This window comes from Carlito syrichta, unplaced genomic scaffold (assembly GCF_000164805.1).
Source record: "Carlito syrichta isolate Samal-C Ts95f unplaced genomic scaffold, Tarsius_syrichta-2.0.1 Scaffold288168, whole genome shotgun sequence".
Lineage (NCBI taxonomy): Eukaryota > Metazoa > Chordata > Mammalia > Primates > Tarsiidae > Carlito > Carlito syrichta.
The window spans coordinates 253,238-279,806 of record NW_007232264.1 but is presented as its reverse complement, the minus strand read 5'-3'; the positions used below and the strand labels follow the sequence as shown (position 1 = coordinate 279,806).

The following is a 26,569-nucleotide window of genomic DNA, read 5'->3' as shown; positions in this document are numbered from 1 at the left end:
CTCCCAAAGGCGTGGGATTACAGGCTGAGCCACCGAGCCCGGCTTGCTTCATATTTCTAAGAAATAAAAGATGGCAGCTCCCATTACAGTCCCCTTTGTTCCTCGTCCTTGGTGGTGGCTTCTTAGTGACCATCCTGTGACATTTGGGGCCAGATTTTCCAAAACATTTTGATATATACATTACAAGCATGCACTAGTTGTTGAAGCAAGAAGTGCTTTTTAAAATCGAGGTAAAATAAGCCGGGCTCAGTGGCTCAGCCTGTAATCCCGCGCCTTTGGGAGGCTGAGGTGAGTGGATTGCCTGAGCCCGCGGGTTCGAGACCCGCCTGGGCAGTGAGACCTCATCTCTACAATAAATCAAAAATTAGCCGGGCGTGGTAGCGCGCGCCTGTAGTTCTAGCTACTTGGAAGGCTGAGGCTGAAAGATTGCTGGAGCTCAGCAGGTGAGGCTGCGGTGGCTGGGAGCAGCCACTGCACTCCAGTCTGGGTGACAGAGTGAGACTCCAACTCAAAAAAAATAAAAATTAAATAAATAAAAAAAATCGAGGTAAAATATACATAGCATAACATTTACCATTTTAGCTATTTAAAAAAAAACTTTTTTTTTTAATTTTTGAGTTGACTGGGCTTGGTGGCTCAGCCTGTAATCCCAGCACTTTGGGAAGCCGAGGCAAGTGGATTGCCTGAGCTTGCAGGTTCAAGACCAGCCTGGACAACTTGGTGAGACCTCATCTATACAATTTTTTTTTTAAAAATAGCCGGATGTGATAGTGCATGTCTATAGTTCCGGCTACTTGAAAGGTTGAGGCGGAAGGATTGCTAAAGCCCAGCAGGTTGATGCTGGAGTGGCCATGTGCATGCCATGGGCACTCCAGCCTGGGCGATGGAGTGAGACCCCAAATTTTTTTTGAGTCAAGCTCTCACTCTGTTGCCCAGGCTGGAGTGCAGTGACCCAATCACAGTGCACCGCAGCCTTGACCTCCTGGGTTTAGGATCATTCCTCCTCAGCCTCCCGAGTAGCTGAAGCTACAGGCATACACCAACATGCCTGGGAAAGTTTTTGATTTTTTGTAGAGAGGTCTTGCTTTGTTGCTCAGGCTGGTCTGGAACTCCTGGGCTCCAGCAATCCTCCCGTCTCAGCCTCCCAAAATGCTGAGATTACAGGTGCGAACCATCACTCCCAGCCCCATTTTAGCCATTTTAATGGGTACAGTTCAGTAACATTAAATACATTCACACTTTTGTGCAACTATCACCATTTTCCATATCCAGAACTTTCTCTATCATTCCTAAGTGAAACTGTACACTCATTAAACTCTTCAGTCCTCCTCTCTGCCACCACTGGTAATTGCCATCCTACTTTCTATCTCATTGAATTTGACTAACCCGAGTGTCTCATCTGAGTGGAAACATATAATATTTGTCCTTCTGTGTCTGGCTTATTTAGCATAGCATGAAATTTTCAAGGTTCTTCCATGTTGTAGCATGTGTCAGAATATCATTTTAAGGCTGAGTAATATCCTATTCTATGCGTGTGCCACAATTTGTTTATCCACCCATTCATCAATGAACACTCAGGTTGCTTTCACCTTTTATCTACTGCGCATAATGCTGCTGGGAACATAGATGTAAAAATGTCCGTTCAAGTTCCTGCTTTCAATTCTTTTGGGGATATGCCCAGAAGTAGAATTGTTGGATCATATGGTACTTCTATGCTTAATTTTTGGGGTGCTCCCACACTGTTTCCACAACAGCTGCACTGCTTTACATTCCTACCAGCAATGCGCAAGGGTTCCCATTTCTCCATATCCTGGAAAACACTTGTTTTTCTTTTCTTTTTTTTAAATAGCTACCCTAATGGGTATGAACGAGAAACACGTTAAACATTTTCTCTTACAGAGAAAGAAACTGAGGCTCAGAGAAGGGGAGGGTCACACGGAGAGGCTGAGGTCACAAGAAAGTCAGTGACGAGAGGATCTGAAAGCTGGTCTTCCCAACTAGTTCTTTCTACTAAGATACACGGTCCGGTTTCCATTGCTGTGTGCCCGAGATAGGCCAGATATCTGCCCATAGGCCAGATATAGACTTTAGGTTTATTGGGTTTGGTCCTTACTTTTATTTTTTTTAATTGAAATAGTATCAACATACTTAAATGGAGAAAATTTTATATGTTAAAATTCTAGATTTCTGATTTCTGTCTCCCAAACTCAGAAGATCTGGTGACCCTGGACCTACATTTCTAACTCAGCAACCGAGTGACAACTTCTGTCCTTAGATGAGGCATGTGGTCACCAGTTTGCCACAGTCTTAACCACTCCCTAATGTCCTTCCACAAAGGCTGCTTTACACACTGGCTGGCCCTGGTGACAATGGAGTTGACAGTCCTTTGCTTTCCAAGCCCATAGATAGTAGTCATTCTGTGTATCAGCAGACACATAGTTACATTTAACACCAGGGGCTGGTTCTCTACCTCTTTATTCTGTATTCTCTCTCTTCACTTCACCAGAAAAGTGAAATAATATTGCAAATTACTAATGTGAAGTATAAACAGAGACATCATTGGTCAGCCTGATTTGGAGACATTGTGATGTGATGGAAAAACAGCCACAGGGGTGCTAGTCTTGACTCTTGCAGGAACCTACCAATCTTACAAGCCCCTTCCCTTCTGGCCTCCCCGTGCCCATGTGTCAGTTGCAGGATGGGGCTGAGACATCTCCAGGGTTCCATAGAACACTCTAGTTTGTAATGCAGAACAAGACCACTCCTTTTGTATTGTCAGTGGACTGGACACAACAGCTTCACCTACTTGAGCCACTTCCCCAGAATGACCTCTCCAAACCGGCCCTTCCTATGGTCACCAGCACACCCACCCTCTGCTTTTTCTTTGCTGACAGGTGAGGAATGACCTGACCGGGGTTCTGTATGGTGAAGACATCGAGATTTCAGACACGGAGAGCTTCTCCAACGATCCCTGCACCAGTGTCAAAAAGCTGAAGGTAGGCGTGGCTAACCACAGCCTGAATGACAGACTGACCGCAGTGCTCCTGGGTCCCCAATCCCCTGATTATGGAAGAGCCTCAGGTTCGGTCTGAGGCTCAAGTTCGTTGGCATCTCAGACTTGGGAGAAGCTCCCAGGAGGCTGGCTTCCCTTGGCTTTTCTCCTGGCTTGCTGTCCAGTGTTGGTCAACGGTGCTGGCTGCTAGGTGCACAGCCATTGAGAGATTTCCAGTGATGTTATGTCTCTCCAGCCAGCCTGAGGGACCAGCAAGGCACAGTGATTATCATCTCCGTTTTGCAGAGGCTCAGGGAAACTGTCTTGCAGAAAGCCCACAGAAAGGAAGCACTGCCTGTCCCTGTTGGGACTGAAAACCTAGGCTCCTGATCTGCATCCAGTGACACTAACTTTAGGAACAGAAAGGGCCCACTCCAAGTTTCCCCCGTGGTACATAAGTCTCGAACTTCCCTTTGCCTATTCATTCTGCAAACTCTCTCAAACGCTTCTTATGCCCCAGACCCTCTCCTGGGCTCACAGACATCATCAGACCTGACCTTGTCCTCAGGTGGCTCACAGCATGGCGTGGAAGACAGAGACCTCTCAGGAGAAACAGGAACAAAGGGGCCTGGAACAAAGGGGGGAAGTGACTCATCCCGCCTGGGGAGAGGGTTCAGACAAGGCTCCAAAAAGAGACATTTGGCGGTGGAGGATGATAAGATCCCCACCCGCGGGAGCCGGCAGGGAAGGGGCGATGAAGATCAGAGGGCAGGGCAGGCATGCTCATCTTGTGCTTGGGGTCGGCAGGAATTCCACAGAGCCCGTTGTATGTGGGGTGGGATGGGAGGGAAGATGCTGAGGCTGGAAATTGAAGTCAGTTCCCAGGAGCCTTGAATGCTGAGCTTAGCATCTTGGTCTTGTACCTCAAGGGCAGCGGGGGGGCCCTGGAGGTTTGTGAGCAGGTGCAGGCCTCGTCAGAGCTGTCCACTTCCTCTTTCACTCTCTCCCATCCCATCATACCCACATTTATAGTAATCAACATGGAGATCCCAGATGCCAACTGCTGATGTGTCCCTTCTGTCTTGGGCGGGTCCCAGGTTATATCAGTCAGAGCAGGTGGCAGCTTAGCGCTGTTGCCTTCCAAATCCTACAGTTCACAGATGGGGAGCCGAAAGCCCAGATACGGGGAGGAAGGGAAGCAACATACCAGTTGTTTCTCACCTCCTCCAGAGCAGACATAGAGCCTGCGGGTCACATTTCAGCCCCGGGAGCCTCTGAGGAAGCAGTCGGGAGGGCCTCCTGGCAGCCCAGGCGGCTGAAGCCAGATCTGCCCAAGCTCTTCTTCCTGCAGTGCTGTGGGCCCCTGGAGTCCTCAGGGGTGGGATGGCAGCTCTGCAGGGAGCACCTAGGGCAGGGGGTGGGGGAGGTAAGAGTAGCTGGAGCTGTGCTGACATTCTCCTGCCACATGCAGAGATATCTCCCCGGGGTGGGCACCTGAAATAGCTTCCTGTGCTCTGGAAGCTTCCTGAGCCCCATGTCTGCGGGTTTTAAAGTGTAAAGAGCCTTTGTGTGCAGCACTGAGGCTCTAGTTGAAAGTCTGCAAGAAACTGGGCTCTCTGCTCATCCACCAGCCAGCTCCAACAGAAGTAGGAGTGACATGAACCATGATGAAAATAGCAGCTGAAACAGCCCCTTTCCAGGGCACCGAGCCAGGGCCAGGACCCCGTGCAGAGCCCTCGACCTGCATTTGCTCATTTTGTCCCCCCACCAAAGCCCTCAGATGGAGGAAATTTTTGTAGACTCGTTTCATAGATGTGGACTTGAAACTCGAAGAGGTTAGGGTGATGCCATGGCCCTGCTCTCTCCACCATCCTGCAGGACTGCAGTTCGAAGAGAGGATTCCAACATCATGCACTCCAGGAGAACAGGGCTGAGGACAGACGCTCACCCACTGGCAAAGTCTACCTTCCCACGGTTTCTGTCTGTTCCTTCTTGGAGTCTTTGCTTCGCCATGCGTTCTTCCCAGAGGTCTTCCCTGAACCATTTATTTAAAATGGAAATGCTAGCACTGTGGCTCACACCAGTAGTCCCAGCACTTTGGGAGACCAAGAGGAGATGATTGCTTGAGCACAGGAGTTTGAGACCAGCCTAGACAATATAGCAAGAAAGAAAAAAAAATTAGCCAGGAGTGGTGATACACACCTGTAGTTCCAACCACTTGGGAGGCTGAGGTAGAATAGCCTAAACCCAGGAGGCCAAGCCTGTGGTGAGCCATAAGCATGCCACTGTACTCCAGCCTAGGTGACAGAGTAAGACTCCAACTAAAAAATAAGATAAAATGGAAGTTCCTGTCCCTCCAATCCCCGCCTTTCTTTTTCTGCTAATTTTCTCCATCTTATTGGTTGATGTCTATTTTCGTTTCCTCAGACTGTCGTAACAAAGTACCACAAACTTGGGTAGCTTAACACAACAGAACATGTTCTCTCGAATGTTCTAGGGCTCCTCCATGCCTTTCCCTTGGCCACTGGTGTCATCAGCAATCCTTGGCGATCTTTGGCTCACCGCTGGATAACTCCAGTCTCTGCCTCACATGGCGTTTCTCCCCTTCTGTTCACGTTCCCTTCTCATTAGGACACTAGTCATGACCAGTGTGACCCAGTAAGACCTCGTCCTAACTACAATGATCCTGCTTTCAAATAATGTCACGTTCTGAGGAACTAGGGGTTCGGACTTCAGTGTATCTTTTGGGGGGATACACGTCAACCCCTAACAGCATTTGGCATTCTATTCATTTTATCGAATAGTTTTAGCATCGGACTCTTCCCCGTAGAATGTAAGCCACAGAAGCAGAAGTTTCGGACTGTCTTGGTCACTCCTTTTTCCCCTCACCTGAAACCCAACTTAATGTGCCCAACACCTTGTTGAGTGTTTGTGAATGAAATAGCAAGTCTGAACAGACAAAGCCAACAGAGGACACGGGGACAAAATACTCAGGAACAAAGAAAAGACAGTAACTTCTGGAAAGTTCTGGGGAAAAGTGAGCCTCTGATTTATTGTGGGATAAGAGAGAAGGAGTACAGAGGACAAGGAAGAAAACCAAATATCAAATGGCAGAACTAGCATCTGCACAAGAGGTGGTAGAGAGTAGAGTTAATGCCAAGAAAAATACAGATCAATAGGTGGAGGGCAAACTTGAGATGCTTTCCCAGAATTCAGAGGAAATGGCCAAAGAGATCGATCAAATGAGAGAAAAGATAGCCGTTATGGATGCTGGAGAGGGAAGAGCCTCAAGGGAAACCAGGACAAAAGAAATAGAGCCCAAATCAAAAACAGATAGGTACCCAGGAGCAGCAAACACACCTGGCACCTCCTTGTCGGTTTCTCATACCATTCTCTAGGAAGAGGAGCCGGGGATCCTGGAGAAATGGCTGATTCTGTGGGTAGGAAATGTACGAGGTGATCCCGGGGCATCTTGTTTTGTTAGAAAGTAAGGGCGTGCTCACAACACACACACACACACACACACACACACACACACACACACACACACACTGGTTGTCAGTGCTGGAACAATCTGAGCAATAAAAGCAGTACAAGAATGTAACACAAGGTATAAAATAGATATCCCCAAGCCCATACTCATACATATGATTGAATAAACACATGGGAGAGAATAGACCAATCTCCTATGCAGAAGAATTTCAAAATGTATATAGATACTTCATATTCCACGGAGGTGGGTAACAACTACCCACTTTGTTTTTAATTTTTTTATCTTAAAGATGTGAGGTACAATTCAGAATTAGGTATTCAAGTAGTCATCATACAGGTAAAGTTTGGGCCTCCCTTTGGTCCCCACTCCACCTGGTTTGAGATCAGGTACCCTTATTGATGTTATGTGTCCACCCCCTGCCGCCCCACCCCCAGCAGTGTCCCGCTACTGCCAATCCCTTTCTTATTGTGGTATCAACTACCCACTTCTTAAGCTGCTTTCTTCCAAAGAGTACAGTAGGAAAAGAGTAAAAGAAGAATAATTTGACAGTGGCAAAACTTGACAAACACTGGCAGGCAATCAAGATCAACATCAACAGTGATAAGTCATGCTGATAGCACTCTTGACTTAAGTGTCAAAAATGACACCTCTATGGTCTTCCTCCCCAGATCCCATGATCCCAAACTAACCATGAAAATAACATCAGACAAATTCCAGTTTAAGGCCATTCTCCAAAATACCTCACTACTCCTCAAAACTGTCTAGGTCATCAGAAGTAGGGACTGTCAGACCTGTTGCTATGGCTCACACCTGTAATCCCAGCAACTTTGGGAAGCAAAGAAGGGAGAATTACTTGAGCCCAGGAGTTAAAGACCAGCCTAGACAACATGGTGAGAACTCATCTCTATGAAAAATCAAAAAAGTTGCTGTGACTGTCGTTTCAGCTACTTGGAAGGCTGAGGCAGGAGATTGCTTGAGCCTAAGAGTTTGAGGCAAAGGCAAGTAATGACTGTGCCACTCACTCGGGGCAACAAAGTGAAACCCTAACCTGCCCCTTCCCCAAATAAGTAGGGAATGTCGCTGGGCTCAGTGGCTCAGCCTATAATCCCAGCACTTTGGGAGGCTGAGGTGAGTGGATTGTCTGAGCCCGCGGGTTCGAGACCCACCTGGGCAACTTGGCGAGCCCTCATCTTTACAATAAATCAAAAAATTAGCTGGGTGTGGTAGCGCGTGCCTGTAGTTCCAGCTACTTGGAAGGCTGAGGCGGAAGGATCGCCGGAGCCTAGCAGGTCAAGGCTGCAGTGACTGGGAGCGGCCACTGCACTGCATTCTGGGCAACAGAGTGAGACTCCAACTCAAAAAAAAAAAAAAAGTAGGGAATGTCTGAGCCAAAAGAAGCCTAAAGAGACAGAACAACTAAATATAATGTGGTATTTTCTATGGGATTCAGGAACAGAAAAAGGACACTAGAGGAAAAAACTCAGGATATCTGAATAAAGGAGGGGCTTTAGCTAATGCTAATGTATCAGTAGCAGTTCATTAATTGTGACAAATGGATCCTACTAACATACGATATTAATAACAGGGAAAATTGGGTGAGGACTGTAAGGGAATTTTCTATACTCTCTGGGCAATTTTTCTGTCAATCTAAAACTATTCTCAAGTAAGAAATGTATTTTTAAAAAAATAAGAAACAAACTTAAGCGGGCTCAAGATAGACCTAGTACTATAGATTGGACCTTACACAACAGCCAATATTTTACCACTTTTGAACTGCAAAATCAACAATTTCATATAGAAATGTACAGGCTATATGGGTGGACTAGCTGGCCTCTGTGTTCTAGCAGAATTGGTGAAAACGAGTCAAACAAACAGACCTAAAAGAGAGAATCTTACAGATATCTAGGCCAAAAAACAAACAAACTTCCCACAGAGGTGCAAAACCAGGCCACCCTCCCGCCAATCTGCAACATTAAATCCCAGAGACAATGGAGCAACCAGGAGACGGTCTCCGCCGTGCAAGGCTCACATGGTGTACTGGCCAGCACCCCTTTTGGAAGTTAATCCTTAAGTCCAACATCAGCCAGCCCAGAGCAATGGCATACTTTAGAGCTGAGGTCACGATAGAAATGGCTGAACAGGGACCATTGGAACCCGTGGAGGCTGAGCTAAATCTAAATAATTGTTATAGAAGTGTATACAGATGCAAAAATTACATATAATTTTACACATAATGCAAAAATAGATATTGCAGTAGCCATAACTGAGATATAAAAATCCAAATTACCCTCACAGGACCTAAGAAATGGATGAGTTAAAAAAGGGGAGGGGCGCTGAACTCCTGGTCTTAACTAGGAGAGGAACTCAAAAGAGACCATTCTGCTCATGAGTTTCATAATGAGAGAAATAAAGGCTAAAGGATGCTTTGAAGGGCTCAATGGTAACTACACCATGATGGGAACAGAGCCTGAATCTGCAGAAACACGTGAGACAGAAAAAGGAAATCCAGTCCCCATTCCAAAACAGAAAGCAGACGTGAAAACCAGAAAGCACAAAACAGATCACTGCAGACCAAATATAATGATCCTGACCAGAAATTCAAATGGGTCAAACTCATTATTAAAAGGAAAAGATTTTCAGATTGTGATTGGAAAAACTAACTCTAGCTACTTGCATCAGACAAGCTAAGTGACACGGAAAGCAAAGGTTAGACAAAGGTCTTCCAGGCAAACCAAACTGCACGAATCCCAGGATTCATATCAGACCAAAGAGAAGTCAGGGTGCAGGCATCAAACAGGATTAAGGAGAGTCATTTTCTATAGAGAAGGGTACAACCCACCATGAGAATAACATGTTCATGGACCATTATTACTTTAAATTGCATCTCACTGAAATAAAGAAAGAAAAGCCTATTAAAAATATAAAGGGGGAATTGACAGAAACACAATGGTATTGGGAGACGTAACATCTCTCTCTCTCTCAGTCTTAGACAGTGCATCCAGGTGAAAAAAAGCAAGAACATAGAGGAACTGAATGATAAAGTTAATAAGGCTGACTTAGCAGATATGCATCAAAGTTAGTATCTAGAGAGTCAGGAAATAAAATCATTTCTGGGTGATAAAGTCCCAAGACCTTTTAAGCTCATTTCAAGCCTGTTCCAAATGTGGGCTTTAAAGTCCAGCTGTTTGCAGACTGGGCTAGGAAGCCAATCCATGCAGAGCCAAGCCCCAGGTCCTGCTGGGAAGAGTTCCAGGCTGTAGACTCCCTTTCTGTTTAGTCAATTGTTTCATTTACCTTCCCGTAAGCAGCCCCTAGCCCTGTATTTATATTTCCATGTGTTGGTGGAATTGGTGGTACGTTATTTCAATCATGGTGCATCCACAGACCCTTATATCTGGAATTGAGATGCGAGGAGCAATTGCCCAGTTCAGTCCAGGTACTGTGGAGACCAAATACTTTTTTCATGGAAAGAAAAGGAAATTTAAAAAAAGAATTTTATTGTAAAATAAAACAAAGATTCAAAAGCCATGCAAATCAAATGACTGTCTTAAGAATCATAAGGAAAATGGTTCCCAGGTCAAAGGACTTTGTCAAATACCTCAAAAGTTCCTTCTACCCACCCACTTTCAGTCACAATCCCTATCTCCCACCATCAGGGACCCTACTCCCTACTTTTGTAGTATAATCACTAGCATTCTTTTCTTTTTCTTTTTTGCTCAGAACTCAGAAAGCATAGGGAATGTTGTTCTAGTTGTGATTCTTTATTTTTTATTGTAATAAAATATGCATAACATAAAATTTTTAGCCATTTTTTTTAGCCATTTTTAAGTGTTCAATTAGTGGCATTAAGTACATTCACAGTGTTGTACAACCATCCCATTATCCATTTCTGGAACTTTTCCATCATCCCAAACAGAATCTCAGAACAAGGGCTTCTGAATCAAGTAGAGCCCGGGTTGGACTCTTGTCCCTGTAGAGAGGACACCAGGCTGTCCCAACAGAGTGTTGAGCTGTCACAGGAACTGAATCATCAGTCATTGTGTTATGTTAGGGACCTGAAAAACACTGGAGTAAAGAAAACACTAAATAATAAAATGATGGAACTTCAGGGGGAGAGGTTGCGGAACTCCTGATCTTTTAATGAATATCTTAGAATAATAACAAAGGGCTCTGTAAAGCCCAGACTTTGAGACATTAAGTAAAGCTGAGAAACTGTGAACAATTCCTGTGTGCTGTCTGGGCCTACAGAGCTCCCCTTTTGCAGTGAATGTGCCAGGAGAGTCAGTAGCCTTCCTTGCCTGTATCAAAACAGGAAATATGGTACCTCTGACCTTTCTCTCTTTTCATTCTATCACAGCCTCTTCTTCTGCTCTCACTCCATGCTTCTGCTTCACTATCAGTGAAGGATATTTTATAGCTCTCACTTTATGCCCTCAGATTCATTAATTCATTTACTCCTTACAGTAACTCTATGATAGCGGTCAGCAAACTATGGTGCATGGGCCAGATCCAGCCTGCTGTCTGTTTTTGTAAATAAACCCTTATTAAAACACATTCACTTACCACATCATCTTTGGCTGTTCTTGTGCTGTGGTGTGTACTCAGAATTGACTAGCAGCAGAATTGAGTAGTTGCCACAGACACTGTATGGCCTGTGAGGCCTAAAGTATTTACTGTCTGGACCTTTCTAGAAAATGGTTGCCACCACCTGCAGAGAACGTAGGTACTATTAGTCTCCCCGTTTTATAGGTAGAGAAACTAAAGCTCAGGGAAGTTTAGTAACTTGCCCAAGGCGTGCAGCTGACAGGTGATTGAGCAGAGATTCCAGTCCATCAGTCTAACTACAGTGTGGCTCTTGGTCTCTACAGTGTGACCCTCAGCTTCGTACCCACCCACACTCCTCAGTTAGCAGGAAGATTCCGTCATGGCCTCTCAACATTCTGGGGGCTACCCATTGACCAAAATTTAAAAATGACCTCTCTCCCCCAGGGCCTTATTGGTAATAGAACAGGAATGAGTGGCTTTGCAATTTACTTACTGACTGTAAGTGGAGGGTGGTTAAAAAAGAGAGAAAGACACAGCTAAACCGGAAGCTCTCGTCTTCATTTTTAACATTGATGTAATGCTTAGGCATCATGGGGACCCTCTAAACTGAGCCTGGTTTTCTACTCTAAAACCAAAAAGGAAAGAAAAAAGGTATGCCTGCCACTCAGAGTCACATCTAGCTTTTTTTTTTGAGTGATTCACAAAAAATAGCCCAATTGTCCACCAATATCAGTGGGTACTCTTATGCCTCAAGTGTCACATTAGGGGGACAGCTTTGACCAGAAGAGCCACCCAGCTGGTCAGCAATGACAGAGAGGGACCTAGAGCCCCAGCAGAGTGGGGAGAGAGATAGAAGCAGTCTAGGGTCAGGCCCTACCTGACAGGGAGGTGTGTTAATTTCCTATTGCTGCTGTGACACATCCGAGTGGCTTCAGACAACAAATTTATCTTACTTTCTGGAAGTGAGAAGTCCAAAATGGATCTTGATTGGCCAAAATCAAGGTTTCAGTGGAGCTTCACTCCTTCTGGAGGCTGTAGGGGAGAGTCTGTTTTGCCTTTTCCAGCCTCTAGAGGCTCCCTACATCTCTTGGCTAGCGGCTCCTTCCCCTATCTTCAAAGCCAGTCAGCCAAGTCTTTCTCACACTGTATCACTTCGTCTCTGCCTCTTCCGTTTTTCAGGACCCTTGTGATTACATGGGCCCCCCTGGATAATGCAAGAAAATTTCAGATCAGCTGATAAGCAACCTTAATCCCATCAGCAATGTGAACCCCCTTTGCCACGTAGTACAACATAACTCTCAAGTTCTGAGGATTAGGACATGACCATTATTCTGCCTGTTACAGGAAGATTATGAAGAAAATTTGGCTGGGCATGGTGACTCATGCCTGTATTCCCAGCATTTTCGGAGACCGAGGCAATATGAATGCTTGAGCCCAGGAGTTCAAGACCAGCCTGGGTAACACAGTGAGAACTTGTCTGTACAAAAAAATTTTTAAAAATTAGCTGGGAGTGGTGGTGCGTGCCTGTAATCCCAGCAACTTGGGAGGCTGAGGTGGAAGGATTGCCTGAGCCCAGGAAGTAGAGAATGTGGTGAGCCATGATCATGCCACTGCACTCCAGCTTGGGTGACAGAGTTGAAACCTCAGCTCAATCAATCAATAGACAAGCCTTGAGTAGGACTAAGCTCCCCTTTGCTCCATGAAGAGCACCACTGGGAACTGTGTTCTCCCTCCTCCCTGCTCCAGCCAGAAAGTCCTGGTGGGAATTGTCCCCCTTTACCTGACAGGACAGGAGGGTCCTGATGGGGACTGTACTCCCCACAGGCCAGCAGCCCGTCCTCACTGCTTGAAACCGAGGCTCATGCAGGCACCACGAGGGGATGCAAAGCTACGGAATAAACATGGCTTCTCTTTCCAGCAGGCCAGTTTTGCTCAGAGACACGGAGAAGAGAAGGCGTTATTTTTATCTTACGACATAGATATATTATTGGAACGCTAAATATACATGAATTTTCAAGACACCATAATAAACTTTAAAGAAATGCCATGCTTTGCCGGTAGGCTGCTGTGGGCTATTCCCTCTGCACTCCCTTCCTTGAGCGTACATGCATGTTTTCTGCTTCTCTGCCTGTAGGGACATTTGGGTGTGGGGGAGCTAGAGTCTAAGAAAGACTAATTTTAGTTAAATAAAAGAGAGTACTCATTCTGGGTGTGGGGATCAGTCTGTCAGAGCGAAGAGGGACTTGGGACAACATCAAGGATAACCCTCGAGAGCTCACGCCAGGTCTCCAGCCAGACAGTGGGGGCAGACTAGTCAGGCGAAGCCTTATATCCAGTGCCTGCCACCTGGTCAGGACCCTGCCCCATCATGGCCAACCTCTAACAGTTCAGCCACCCTAGGGCCTCATAGCTTCTCATTCCTGTCCGCAGCATCACGCCCCATTTCATCTGATTTTTCAGAAGCCCAGCATGGTAGGTAGAGTGGGTCTCAGGGATAGACCCTGAAAAACCAGGATGTGATTGAGAGAGGGCTGCACGGGTAGCAGGAGACTGCAGACAGCCCAGGGGTCAGGGTTGACCCTGACCTTCCTTGCAGGACCCCACATTCCCACAGCAGGGAAGGCTGGCCAGTAGGCATGGCCACTAGTCTCCCGTGCCTCTGCTGTCCTGCTCTTCTGAATGCACACTCGTTATTTTCGTGGCTCAGGCTTGCATTTGCTGTTTATATCCTTTCCCTTCAAAATCTGCACGACTTTTCTCGATGAATTGTCTTCATCGAGACTGGAGGCTGAGCTCCAGCTGCTCAGACCCGGTGGGCTCTGCCTTTGCAGCTGGAAAAAGTAGTCAGGAGTGAGTGGATAAACACTCAGGCTTGGGGCCACACCAAACTGGGTTCGAGACCTGCACCACCACTTCCTACCTGTGTGACCTGGCATCTGAGCTTGAATTCCCTAGAAACAGCCTGAGATTCTCACAAAAGTGATTTATTGAGGGGAGTGCTCTCAGGAGAAGGGGAGGGAGGCAGGAGAGGAATGAGGCCAAAATGTTGTCTTGACTGGAGACCAGTTTAGCCAAGCCCCACAGGGGCCTCTGGGGCACAGATCGCACCCACCTTTCAGCAAGAGAGCTGACGTTTTCTACCCGTGTGAGTCAGTCATTGATTGCTGTCCGTGGGGTGTAGGGCATGGAATGGCCTCCCAGGGCCCCAGCTCCCCCTAGCTGAGGACAATTCTCCAGAGAACGAGCGAGCTGTCAACAGCCCACATTCACTGTAGCTGGGGTGGGTGTACCAGCCCCAGGGAGGGAATCCAGCGGGACCAACAGCCTCCACTGCACCTGGGAAGGTTGCTTAATCCTTTAGGTCTCAATTTGCTCATGAATCTTTTCAAAATGGGCACAATAATAATACCCACTTCCTAGGGTGGGGCTGATGTGCCGCTTGACACAACAGCTAGAAGGAGCTCAGGAACTGTTCGTTATTTTCACTGTGTTAGGATCACTTGCCAACTGGGGGTGACACACCAGTTCTTTGAATTGGGTCATCCTTCTTAAGTGTCACTTGTGTGTGAGTGTGAGTGTGTGATTTTTAGCTACTTTTAAGCACTGCAGGGACACAATGGCTCTAGGCAACAGATAAGAAGTGGGCAAGGAAGAGGAAAGGAAATCTACCCAGGGTTTGGTGACATTGGACTCCTCTCCAGACAGAGTTTAGTGGGTCTCTTGCCTCACATGTCCTATGGCTGTTGTAGGAGCTTTGGGCTGAGTACCAACCTCCTACCCTGTTCCTCCACTCCCATACCTGTGGCTGTCTCCTTCTGTGTTTCCCCTTCCCCATAGGACTGACCTCTGGAGGGTGTGGACCTATGTCTCCATGCATGATCTGCAACCTTAGGTTTCGCCATCTCAGTTGTCCCACCTCAGGTCATCTGCTGTCACTCCAGACAGCCCCTGCAGAGCCAAGTCCCTGGAAGGGCACGGGATTTTCCAGACGCTGTCTCTGTCAGGTTCCCGTTCTCTGTGACATCACAGCTCTTTTCTGTCACTTTCATCCTCAAAAATGCTCATGGCTCTCCCCACCTTGCCCCTCAGTACTCCCTAAACTGCCCCAAGCCCTTTCAGCATAGGAGAGTGGGCACATACCCCTGACCGGAAGCAGGGGCCACTGCTATCCCAAAATTTCTCTTTCTACTCTCTGGACTTTCAGGAAAAGATACAGGTCATGCAACATTGAAGTGTGATTCTGGAACTTTTGTGAGAGCATACACATGTGTGTGAAAACTGTTAAGATTCTCCAAACCCCAAATCTACCCTTCAACCCCTGAGTCTCCCAGAAAGTTGTTACTCCAGAATGGAGAATCAGGTATATCTGTGCATTTCAGGACATCCCCCCCACCCATGCCCTGGAATGCATACACCCTAGTCTGAGAAGCACCTCAAATTCTTTCTACTGCTACTAAGGTGCCCCCCCACCCCGAGGAGCCCCGCCCAGTCTCAGCCCCTTTGGCCTCTCCCTCATCCCTGGACTCCAGGCTCTGACTGCACTGAGTGCCAACCCATTCCTCTTTCCTCTCAGATGGCAGCATCTTGCCCCCTCTTTCTCACCGTCTAGAAGCAGAGTGGGTGTGAACAGCATCTTGCACCGGGCACGAACTGGCTCTGCATAGTATCTTTCTCCAGGGCTCTCTAATGGTCAGGGCACCAAGGGAGAGCTCTGATTCTCGGGTACTGTGCACCCCTGGGGAGAGCCCCGTGCCTCTCAGGGAAGGGTTAACCTGATGGATGATCCCTTGGGCCCCATCCAAACTTAACAGCCTGGGAGCACAGAACCAAGCGGTCCCTGCAACTTGGTTGTCATGGCAACAGAGACACTCAATGGTCCACAAGTGGCAGAACTGGTTATTTATCTGCCAGCAGGTGGTCAGGCGGTCAGCTATGAAGATATGTGTCCCTTGGTCTATTCAAGAAATGGACGTGGTGAACCCAATCAGCACCCAAGCCCAAGGGCTGGCAGGGTGTTAGTGCAGTGATGATGTCTACCGGCTATTGGAAATGCGGTGTGGGACAGGCATTGGGCGTGGCACTGCCCACCACACTCATTCGCTTCATCATGCACTTACTTACTGATGTGTATGTCATGCTCAGAGCTGGGGACCCAGAGATGAGCCAGGCTACCCTTGGTTCCAGGATACCCTTGAAAGACAAATGAAAGCATGGACTTGTGCTGTGCTGGAGGGAAGCACAGAGTGCTCTGGGCCCGCAGAGGAGGGAATGGCCACCAAGCCTGATGGGACAGGGAGCTGGTTTCTCGGAACAGAAGCTCCTGAGCTAAGGCAGAAAGCGTGAGTAGCAGCTATGTAGGCAGGATGAGTGGGAGGGGAAGGAGGGCAGTTTGGAGGGATAGCATGCAAGAAGTAGGGGTAACGGGGTGGGAATATGAATGAATGGATGGACGAACAGCAGTCCTGTTTTAGGGAATTGCAAGTAGTTCATTCTTACTGCCACGGAGGGGCAGTGAGAAATGTGATGGAGAATTGAGCAGGAGAGAGTTGGTAAAGAATCTCGAAAGTTCTAAGGAGATCAGAGTTTGGCCTGTAAACCCAGGGAGCCATGAAAAGGTTTCATACACTCATACCTAAATTGTGGAATAATCTTTGTTGACTCTGTGGAGATAGGTGGATGGGGCAGGTTTCAAGGAAGGTGGGAAGCTGTTGCTATTCACTGTAAGGAATGATGGTGGTCACGTCCAGGGTGGTAGAGAAGAGAGTTGGGGGTGACGCAGGAGCTTGTGGGCAGACGGCGCCAACACGTGCTGGTTATTGCTTGGATGTGGGGGTGAAGGAGAGGAACGACTCTAAGATGACTCCTGCATTAGTCCGTTTTGCCTTGCTATAAAGGGAGACCTGAGAGACTGGATAATTTGTTTTGTTTTGTTTTGTTTTGTTTTTTAAAAAGAGGCTTATTAGGCTCACAGTTCTGCATGGTGCTGTCATCTGCTGAGGCTTCTGCTGAGGCCTCAGGAAGCTTTTACTTGTGGCAGAAGGCAAGGAGAGCTGGCATGTCACATGTTGGGAGACAGCAAGAGAAAGAAGGGAGGGCTGGGTGCAGTGTTCTATAATTCCAGCACTTTGGGAGGCTGAAGCAGGAGTATTGCTTGAGCCCAGGGGTTCGAGACCAGCCTGGGCAACATAGCGAGACCCCCATCTCTACAAAAATCAAAAAATTAGCCAGATGTGGTGGCACATGCTTATAGTCTCAGCTACTTGGGAGGCTGAGGGGGAAGGACCACCTGAGCCCAGGAGGTTGAAGCTGTGGTGAGTCATGAGCGTGCCACTGCTCTCCAACCTGGGCGACAGAGTGAGACTCTGACAAAAAAAGAAAGAGAGAGAGGGAGGAAGGGAGGGAGGGAGAGGAGGTAGGCTCTTTTTAAACACCCATCTCTCATGTGAACTAATAGAGCAGAACTCCTCACTATCTGGAAGAGGGCACCAAGTCATTCACGAGGGATCCATTCCTGTGACCCAAACCCCTCCCACCAGGCCAACACTGAGGATCACATTTCAACCTGAAATTTGGAAAGGACAAACGTCTAAATCATATCAACTCCCAAGTTTCTGATCCTTCTCAGAGATGGACAGAACAGGAGGAGCAGGGCTTGGTGGGAAAGCCGATGAATCCCTCTTGAGGCATATTGTGCTGGGGATGTCTGGGAGAATCCAGCTGGAGGAGTCAGATGGGCAACTGGAAAAAAGTCTGGTCTAGGAGAGAGATCTGAAGTCCACAACACACAGAGGGCAGTTGGGGCCAGGGAGAGCAAAGGGCAGAACACCAGCCTGGCTACTCTCCTGGTGACTGAGGGTCCCCCTCTCTTTCAACCTGTCCTCTCTTGGGCAGGGCCAGTGCCCCAGAGAGCAGCCAAGGGCCCATTCCCCTGACCCAGGAGAGCCTCAGGCAGATAGATGCTCAGTCAATGTTTGCTGAGTGACTGAATGAATGACAGGGGCCTTTGAACAGTATTTACCTACTAAGCACACTGAAATAATGAAGTTCATCCTATTTACAGAGCTTCCAAATAAATATTTTCCTTAGAAATAAAAAGGACACTTACTATGTGTCTCAGATGTCTGAAGATGGAATGGGCTACCATCTACTGGAGAAGTTACTGGTAGATTTCACAAAATTGTGTTGAGCGTTCTGTGTATCAGTGAAAAGTAGCAAGAGGTCTTTCCACCTTGAAACAGAGATAGGCAGAAAGATGGGGAATTGATGCAAAGGAGTCTGAGTGGGCGTGACCAGGGAGGCAGGAGGGGACCAGGAAAGAGAAGCACAGAAGCCACCAGGTGGGTTTCATTATGATGAATCTGACAACCACTGGGCAAGGTAGGTAGGATTATCCCTTTTTCAGAGATGAAGAAATCAAGACTCCAGGAAATCAAGAGCCAGGGTATTCAGCTAGCCAATGATGGAGCTGGGATTTGAACCCAGGTCTCTCTGACTTCACAATACAATCGGTTTTTTCTGTCATACCACGGTTAACAACACAGGGCTTGGCAGAAAGTTGAGCTCGATAAATGCTTGCTGGATGGATGGATGGATGGATGGATGGATGGATGGATGGATGGATGGATACCGTTAGCAGCAAGAAATGCCAAGAGATTTCCAGAAACAAGCAGAAAGATTCTGGAGCACGCCTGGTAGCAAGTCCACAGAACGGAAGCAGCTTAGAACTTTTTATAGCATTGCAAACGTGGCGATGACAAAGGCTTGCCTTTCTTCAACTGCTCTGTTAACGATCTTTTAAAGTCCTTTCAGAGCAAGGGTTTTTTTTCCTCTCTCTCTCTCTTCTTTCCATTCTTGCTTGCAAACGAAGGATGATTTTAGAATCCAGGCCTTCTTTATTTTGCCAAAGTACATGATGAGTAAAATGGCCTCTCAGTCAGCACTTTCCAATTTTGAAGGATGCTAAAAACTGATCTTTAAAGGCATGTTTTTCTTCTTTATGCATCAAAGGGGCCTGAGGCCTGCTGGAGGAGCTGGATGAACAGCAGGAAGGTGGTACCACCTGCAAGGCTGGGCCTCTCTGTGGAGGGCAGGAAGCCGCTGGGGTGGGGAGCAGGTGTGCAGGCCAGGCCTGGCTGCTCTCCTGGTGGCTGCCGGTCTCCCTCTCCTTCAACCTGTTCTCTGTTGGGCAGGGCCAGTGCCCCAGAGAGCAACCAAGAGCCCATTCCCCTGGCCCAGGAGAGCCTCAGGCAGATAGATGCTCAGTCAATGTTTGTTGAATGACTAAATGAATGAGTGACAGGGGCTTTTGAACAGCATATACCTATTTTGCACGTTGAAATAATGAAGGTCATCCTATTTATGCAGCTTCCAAATATTTTCCTTAGAAATTAAGTGAACACTTACTATGTGCCAGGCACTGTGTTAAGCACTTTACAAGGATGTTTTCACTTAGTCCTCCCAGCAATTCTGTAATCTCCCTTTTGCAGATGAGGAAATTGAGGCTGACATGGGAAAAGAAGCCAACAGACGTCACCCAAAGCTTGTTAGTAGAACTGAGATTTGAACAAATTTCAAAGAGACTCTGAAACTTCTTCATGGGGAAGCTCTGTGGGATCCAGGAATGTCTTGAGTGGTTAACTGTCAAGAAGGTGGTAAAGTCCAGAACACTGTGGGGGGACTGTATTTGGCTGGAGTCTTGTCTCTGCTACCAACTCCCCAGGGGACCTTGGAAGCTCCTTTTCCCTCCTCTGGCATCAGTTACCCTGTACATAAAGTGAGGAAGAAGGTTAGACAATGTCTCCACGTACCGCAGGGTTGGCCCGACCTGGTTAGAGAACAGGGAAGAGTCTGAGGCTTCTCCGAACCATCGGCTCTTGCCTTCAGCCTGTGTACCTTGCCCTAGGGCATGCCCACAAGACCAGAGCAAGACGACTGCAGGGGTGTAGGGAAAGCTGGCCCCAGAGAGGGCTGGGCTGGGGTAGGAGGTGAGGCTCTGTCCTGCCCACCCACCCAGGCAGAACTCTAAACTGGGAGATGAGGGTACAGGAATGTTGTCTGCTGGTGGCCTCGAGCCCTGCATGGTGTGATTATCTGCTCACCTTCACATACGTGTCCTTCTGTCCACAGGGGAATGACGTGAGGATCATCCTTGGCCAGTTTGACCAGAATATGGCAGCAAAAGTGTTCTGCTGTGTAAGTAAAACAGTTATACCCTTCATGTCTTTGGGGAGGTACACAAGCTCTTTCTCAGACGATGCGTTCTCACTGCTCAGTCTATGAGCGGTACCATTGGACAGGAGCCTGGCTTCTTGGAGGCAGAGGCATTATGCTCACTGTTCCTTCTTCTTTCCAGGGAGCTAAAACCTCGGGTTCAGAACAGTGCAGTCATAGAAGGAACCAGGTACACAGCTTATCAAACCACCATTGAGCCCATTACCTAAGCCCTGTCAGCTAATTCTAAGTCCGCTTGGATGGAGCCCTGCTGTGTGTGCTACACAGAAGGAGATCCCAGAAGCAGGTTGAGGCTACAGGGATTCAGACTCTCTCCCTGCCCTGTGAGTAGGGCTCAGAGTCTAAGGTTTAGAAAAAAATTGCCAACTATTTACTATTCAACCCTGAATAGCAGTTGTCCGGCGTGTAACAGGTAACAGGTATACCTTGTCATACCTTATCTCATTTAATCTTGTCAATAACCATGGGATGCAACTATGATTATCCCATTTTGCAGATGAGGAAATAGAGGGCTAGAGAGGTAAAGGGGCTTGTCCAAGGGCCCTCAGCCAAGGCTCAATCTCCATTCACCTGATTCCAAATCTAATCTAAAAGAGAGGTGTTCTCCATATGGTGTTCTAACTTATCTATGAGGGCTCTGACACAGGAACTAAGTCTGCTTCCCTTTGGATGTCCCAGCTTCCAATCCTCCATCCCACGCCAGGAGAAAAGGCAACGAAATGAGAGCCCGGGTAGGTGAGTCATTGTCTACCCAACAAGCTTCTCCCCTCAGACTGAGGTTATTCCAGGTGTAGTCGCTAGCAATGAGCCTCGCAGATCTCTGTCCTCTTTGATCCTCTTGTCAGTTACTTGCATGAGGTTATAAATAGCAAACTTGGAGGAATTTTAGAAATCAGGAAATATGTCGGTTGACAGAGCCAGGGTGCAAAGAACCTTAACAAGTAGGAACATTTGATTAAATCCAAGGAGATTAAATCAAATGGCTCTAACACAAGGTTATATTTGAAAACATTGAGCAGCCTAATTCCCAGGTGGTAGAGGCACAGCTGAGGAAAATCGTGTCTTGAGAGAAAAAGGGACTTTGGGCATCTCAGGGGACCCCAGTTTACTAGAGTCCCTAGTGTGAGCATAGTATCAGAGAGCTGAGGTGACCTCAGACTGCATGGGCACACTCAGGTTGAGTGGTCCCTCTGCTCCCTGCTGGAGAGACCCTGCCAGGGGTTACCTGCCTGGGTCCTAGTGCCCTGTTGCAGGACAGACACAGGAACCGAAAAGAGACCAGGAGCAAGGACAGAGCAGTGGCACTAAGCCACAGTCTGTGAGACTACTTAATCCTGAAGGCTCAGGAGCAAAATGAGAACTGCCTGATCATCTTCCGATGTAGCCCAGAGGAGAGGGATGTGATGAGGCTGACATTTCAGAGATCTTGGATGGAGCTTGGCACTCGAGGGTCAGTCAGTTTGGGCTTGAATCTTTGCTCTGCTGCTCAGTACTACAGTTGGGGACATTGTTGATACTCTCTGAGCTTCAGTCTTCTCATCTGCAAAATGGGTAGCACCTGTCTCAGGATTGTTGTGAAGATTAAATGAGCAAAAACCCTTTGCACAGCACCTGATGTCACGTGAGCCCTCAGTAAATGTCAGCGATCTTGTTTGTTTATGTTTTTTATTTTATTTTATTTTATTTTATTTTATTTTGAGTTGGAGTCTCACTCTGTCACCCAGACCGGAGTGCAGTGGCCGCTCCTGGCCACTGCAGCCTCGACCTGCTGGGCTCCGGCAATCCTTCCGCCTCAGCCTTCCGAGTAGCTGGAATTACAGGCACGCACTACCATGCCCGGCTGATTTTTTTATTTTATTGTAGAGATGAGGTCTCACCAAGTTGCCCGGGCGGGTCTCGAACCCGTGGGCTCAGGCAATCCACTCACCTCAGCCTCTCAAAGTGCTGGGATTATAGGCTGAGCCACCGAGCCCAGCTTGTTTGTTTATGTAAGGCCTCCGGTGTCTGAAGATGGAACGGGCCACCATTTACTGGAGACATTACTGGTAGAGTTCACAAAATTGTGTTGAGCATTCTGTGTATCAGTGAAAAGTAGCAAATCTTTCCACCTTGGAACTAGAGAACATGAGAAAAATAGAAAATATGGAGTGAATAGATTCAATAACTATACTCCAAAACCCATACAGCCTTGCTCCGTACTGCCTAGAGTCCGAAAATAGCCCATTTTTTAAAAGGAGAATGATGCCCTAAGTGGGAGAACATGCTTTCTTTTAGGGAAGAAACTCAGTTTTCCCTTCTATATCCCCAAGGACCTTGCAAGGAACGGGCATGTGGTGGTTGATGGATGTTGATCAAATGAGGAAAACAAATAAGTCCAGGGAAAATAAATTAATAAAAGTATCCGTGAAGACACCCCACCAGGCCCTGACCACCTCCCGTTTGTACGAAATGCAGACAGACCTCATGTTCCGATTCAAGCCAAGCCTGAGCCCAGGCGTGGCTGTGACTTCAATCTGTGCTGTGCACTGGGATGAGTTCCCAAGTGGCTCTTCCAGCATGGCCTCCTCTTCAGAACAGATGGCACGGTTGCCTTCCTCTTGACCCAAAGCCCCGGGTTACCCACCTTCCACACAGCGTGAGGACACTGCCCACCTTCTCATCCCAGTCTCCTCCACACTCTAATTAGACTTCCACAGTATTTTGAGATGGGGCTGCTCTGGGAGCTAGCCACTGCATCCACTGAGGAGGGTCTCAGAGGTCTTTGGCTGGGTTCTGAGTCCATGCGTCAGGCGCTGGATGGAATCTGCCCTCGAGGACTCCCGGTCTTGAGTGGTTAGAAAGGCGTTCTTCCAGCAGGTCCCGAAGGGTCTAGACTCTGCTCAGTGTCTTTACGCTGGATCAGGACTGGTGTGTGACAGAGGGAGGGGCTACTGGGAGCAGAGACACCCCCGAGAGAGCCCTCCTGTCTCTGTTGGGGTCAGAGCACAGACCAGATGGCTGTTTGCCATCCAAATGCTGCAGTGCAAACTCTACAGCCCGTCACTGCATTCTTGAGCTTGGAACTGCCACCCAATGGTAGTGCAGACGCCAGCAAATGCGAGGCCTATTTATAGCCCTGTGGCAAAATGTTCATTTTGAATCCAGCAGCGCAGTATGAGAATGGCATGTCGCTTTTGTCTTCTCCCTGTCCTCCCTGGTCTGTTCTAAATTCTCAAGCCCTCTGAATGTGGGTTCTGGTTTTAGTTCTTCCAGCTGTGTGACCTCAGGCAGGTCACTTTACATCTCTGGTCCCCAGCTGCCTCATCTCCAAAGTGGAAGCAATGATTCCTTCCCTGTCTGTCTCATGGGGTGGTCGAGAGGCTTAAATGAGGCCACCAAAGGTAGAGCATTGTCCCAACTGTTAACTGCTCTACTCATGTGAGGGTTTGTTACTGTTACTCTTGTGAACCTTAATGTAAGAAGTCAATGTCTTGTGTAGGGAGAGGAGGAGGTAAAAGAGAACTTTTTACCGCAGCCTCGACCTGCTGGGCTCCGTTGATCCTTCCGCCTCAGCCTTCCGAGTAGCTGGAATTACAGGCATGTGCTACCACGCCTGGCTGATTTTTTGATTTATTGTAGAGATGAGGTCTCGCTGCCCGGGCGGGTCTCGGACCCGCAGGCTCAGGCAATCCACTCACCTCAGCCTCCCAAAGGCGCGGGATTACAGGCTGAGCCACCAAGCCCGGCTTGGGGAGATCTTCTCTAAGTTCAAGAGCCTTGCTGTGCAAGGCCCAGAACAGTGATGGATGTTCAGAATGAAGCTATGAGCAATCACGAGGAGAACGAGAAGGGACAGCTAAAATGTTCCTGGACATAGAAGTATCTGCCAGGCATGGCACACAAATGATCTCATTTAATTGTTAAACTAACCCACTGAGGCAGTCTTTGCTTTCCACGGTCTATTAAGAGGAAAAGTGACGCCCTAGCAGTTGCACGCCAGCGTTACCAAGCAGGTGTGTGGCAGAGAATTTAGTGCTAGTTGACTGTATTCCTTTTTTTCCAGAAGGTCACAGCCTGTATTACAGAAAGTTTTATCATCATCAAAACTGACTAATTTGCTAAACAAAATGTGCTGTTGTCAAATGGATAAGCTACTGTTTTCTGGAAAACTCAGTTACAAGGAACAGCTCACAACAGGACGATAACAGGTGAAAGAACTATCACAGCCAGTCCAACTTTCTGCTCTAAATTTCTTGCCCAGAGCCGTTTCTTAATTATCCCCATGAGTAAGAAAAGTCTGCCCTTGGATTTGGTCGCAGTCCTCTTCATACTCTTATTCTGACTCTATAGACTCTTATTCAACATACCTTCCTAAAAGTGGGGCTGCCTTCTTGCCGCAACCTTTTAAGATTGAGAAAACCTTCAGAGAGCTTTTGTTTTGTTTTGCTAAGAATAGAGGGGGACTTCAAAAAAGGACTTTGAGGCTTGTCACTGTGTCTTACCAGCTGTATGTGTTTGGGAAAATTCCCCAATTCCCGAGACTGCATTTTTTTTCATCTATAAAAGTGAGATAACATCACATACCTCATAGGGCTGCTGTGATAGTGACACAAGACAATATATAAAAGTGGCTAAGCACATAGCAGGAGCTCCTCTGTCACTAGAAGATGACAGTGGTGATAACAGTCTCACTGGCTCCGCCATGGATTAAATGGCCTGGGATCGTTAAGATGACCCTTTCATTCAAAAGTCCAGTCCCCAGCCATGATCTGGCATTATCTTTTCTTTACCAAAAAAAAAAAAAGTTTCTGTGAACTAAACCCCATTCATTAGAGAAAAGTTCACATGACTTTGTGCTTTTCTTCAACTCGGATTTTGTTAGGCAATTAAAATATGAGGGTTCTCTGTTTCCACAACAAATTTGGTGGGCGCAACATTATAATGTAGTTGCTGGGAAAGTGACTATGATCTGAGATTGCTTTATGAGAAGTATAGTGTGAAAAATGAGGGAGGTGAAAGTCCCATGTCATCAATGGAGTCTAGAGAGGAAGCAGTGTGATGGTTGACATTTATGAAATAATTCCTGCTCACTCCTCAGAGCCTTTGCTGAACCCATGGGTGGAGGCCGCAGAGATGAGATCTGAGTTTAAGCCAAGAACCTTCTAAGTCACAGGCACCCCAGTGGGGTGCTTCTCGCTGCAGGCTAGGCTTTCTTGGGTGTTAAGGGACTTTTAAAGGAGTTGCCTCCCTGGATGTGGGGATGAGAGTGTGTCCTTCTAACTTTAGACTTGACAGTAACTTTCCTCCAATGTACAGAAGAAGCTCAGGGAGCTCTGGGCCCCTCCCGGGGACGGCCCCTGGCTTGGCCTCCAGGGGCTTAAGTGGAAGGCAGCCAGAAACTTTCCCAAGCCCAGGGCAATCTCTCAGGCTCCTCTCTCCCTCCTCCTGGCCTCTCACACTGGCCCAGCTCTAGGCCAGAGAACAAAAGGGATGCCACATGAATTGTGGCATGTCCTTCTCATGTAGATGGCTCCCAACATGTCCCCCCCAGGGACAAACTGAAGGACTGTGTAGGTTCACAGTTTAGAATGTGCCAGTCCATCACAGTGCACAGAGGGTTTTTACACACACACACACACACACACACACGCACACACCACACACACACCCATCACTGTAGTCACTTCTGGGCATTTTACACACACACCCATCACTGTAGTTACTTCTGGGCATTTTGATTATAATGGGAATATGAACACTACTTAGATACTTTATCCTGTACCCAGTTTTGATGGAACATGACAGTCCTACAAAATGAGATTTTTCTCTGTGCATCAAAGCTATCAAAAAGCATTATCTTCCTGATGTAAAACAATTACAATAAGAATTAAAGCCAAACTGAGGTGCATTAGAACCTTCTGATGACTTTTTTCCTTAAATGGGAGGCAAGCAGTGAGACTTTGTGGCCTTAATGCGAGGCAAGCGTGAGACTTTGTGGCAGCAGACCTAGATCCAGGTTTGGTTTTTTCCCCCTGACTGTGTGACCTTGCAAATGTTACTTTCCCTCTCTGATTTTCAGTTTCCTACTCTCTAAAATAAGGATGCTAAACCCTGCCCCCACCATCTCCCAGGGTGACTGTGAATGACAATCAAATAAGATGTGTGTAGAGCACACAACTGTAATGGGCTTTTATTTTAGGATCTGAATTTATACACATTATACGTTGAGTAAAGATTCAGGGAGACTTCTGAGTTTGCCAAGTGGTATCTTATATACCACTTAGATTAACTTATCCTGACCCCTTGAAGATTGCTCCCCCTGTGGTTGT

General features: G+C 47.4%; 1 protein-coding gene across 2 annotated transcripts in view; it reads left to right on the top strand.

Annotated features, from left to right (window-relative positions):
- The window catches only part of GABBR2 (gamma-aminobutyric acid type B receptor subunit 2), a 280,913-nt gene that overhangs the window by 74,064 nt on the left and 180,280 nt on the right, over positions 1 to 26,569 (top strand). The window contains exons 3-4 of one of the 2 annotated variants that reach the window (XM_021710138.1): positions 2,895 to 2,996; positions 20,157 to 20,222. In XM_021710138.1, coding sequence (XP_021565813.1) covers positions 2,895 to 2,996; positions 20,157 to 20,222 — 168 coding nt within the window. The remainder of the gene's footprint in view (positions 1 to 2,894; positions 2,997 to 20,156; positions 20,223 to 26,569) is intronic. The other variant, XM_008053452.1, reaches the window with a different exon arrangement.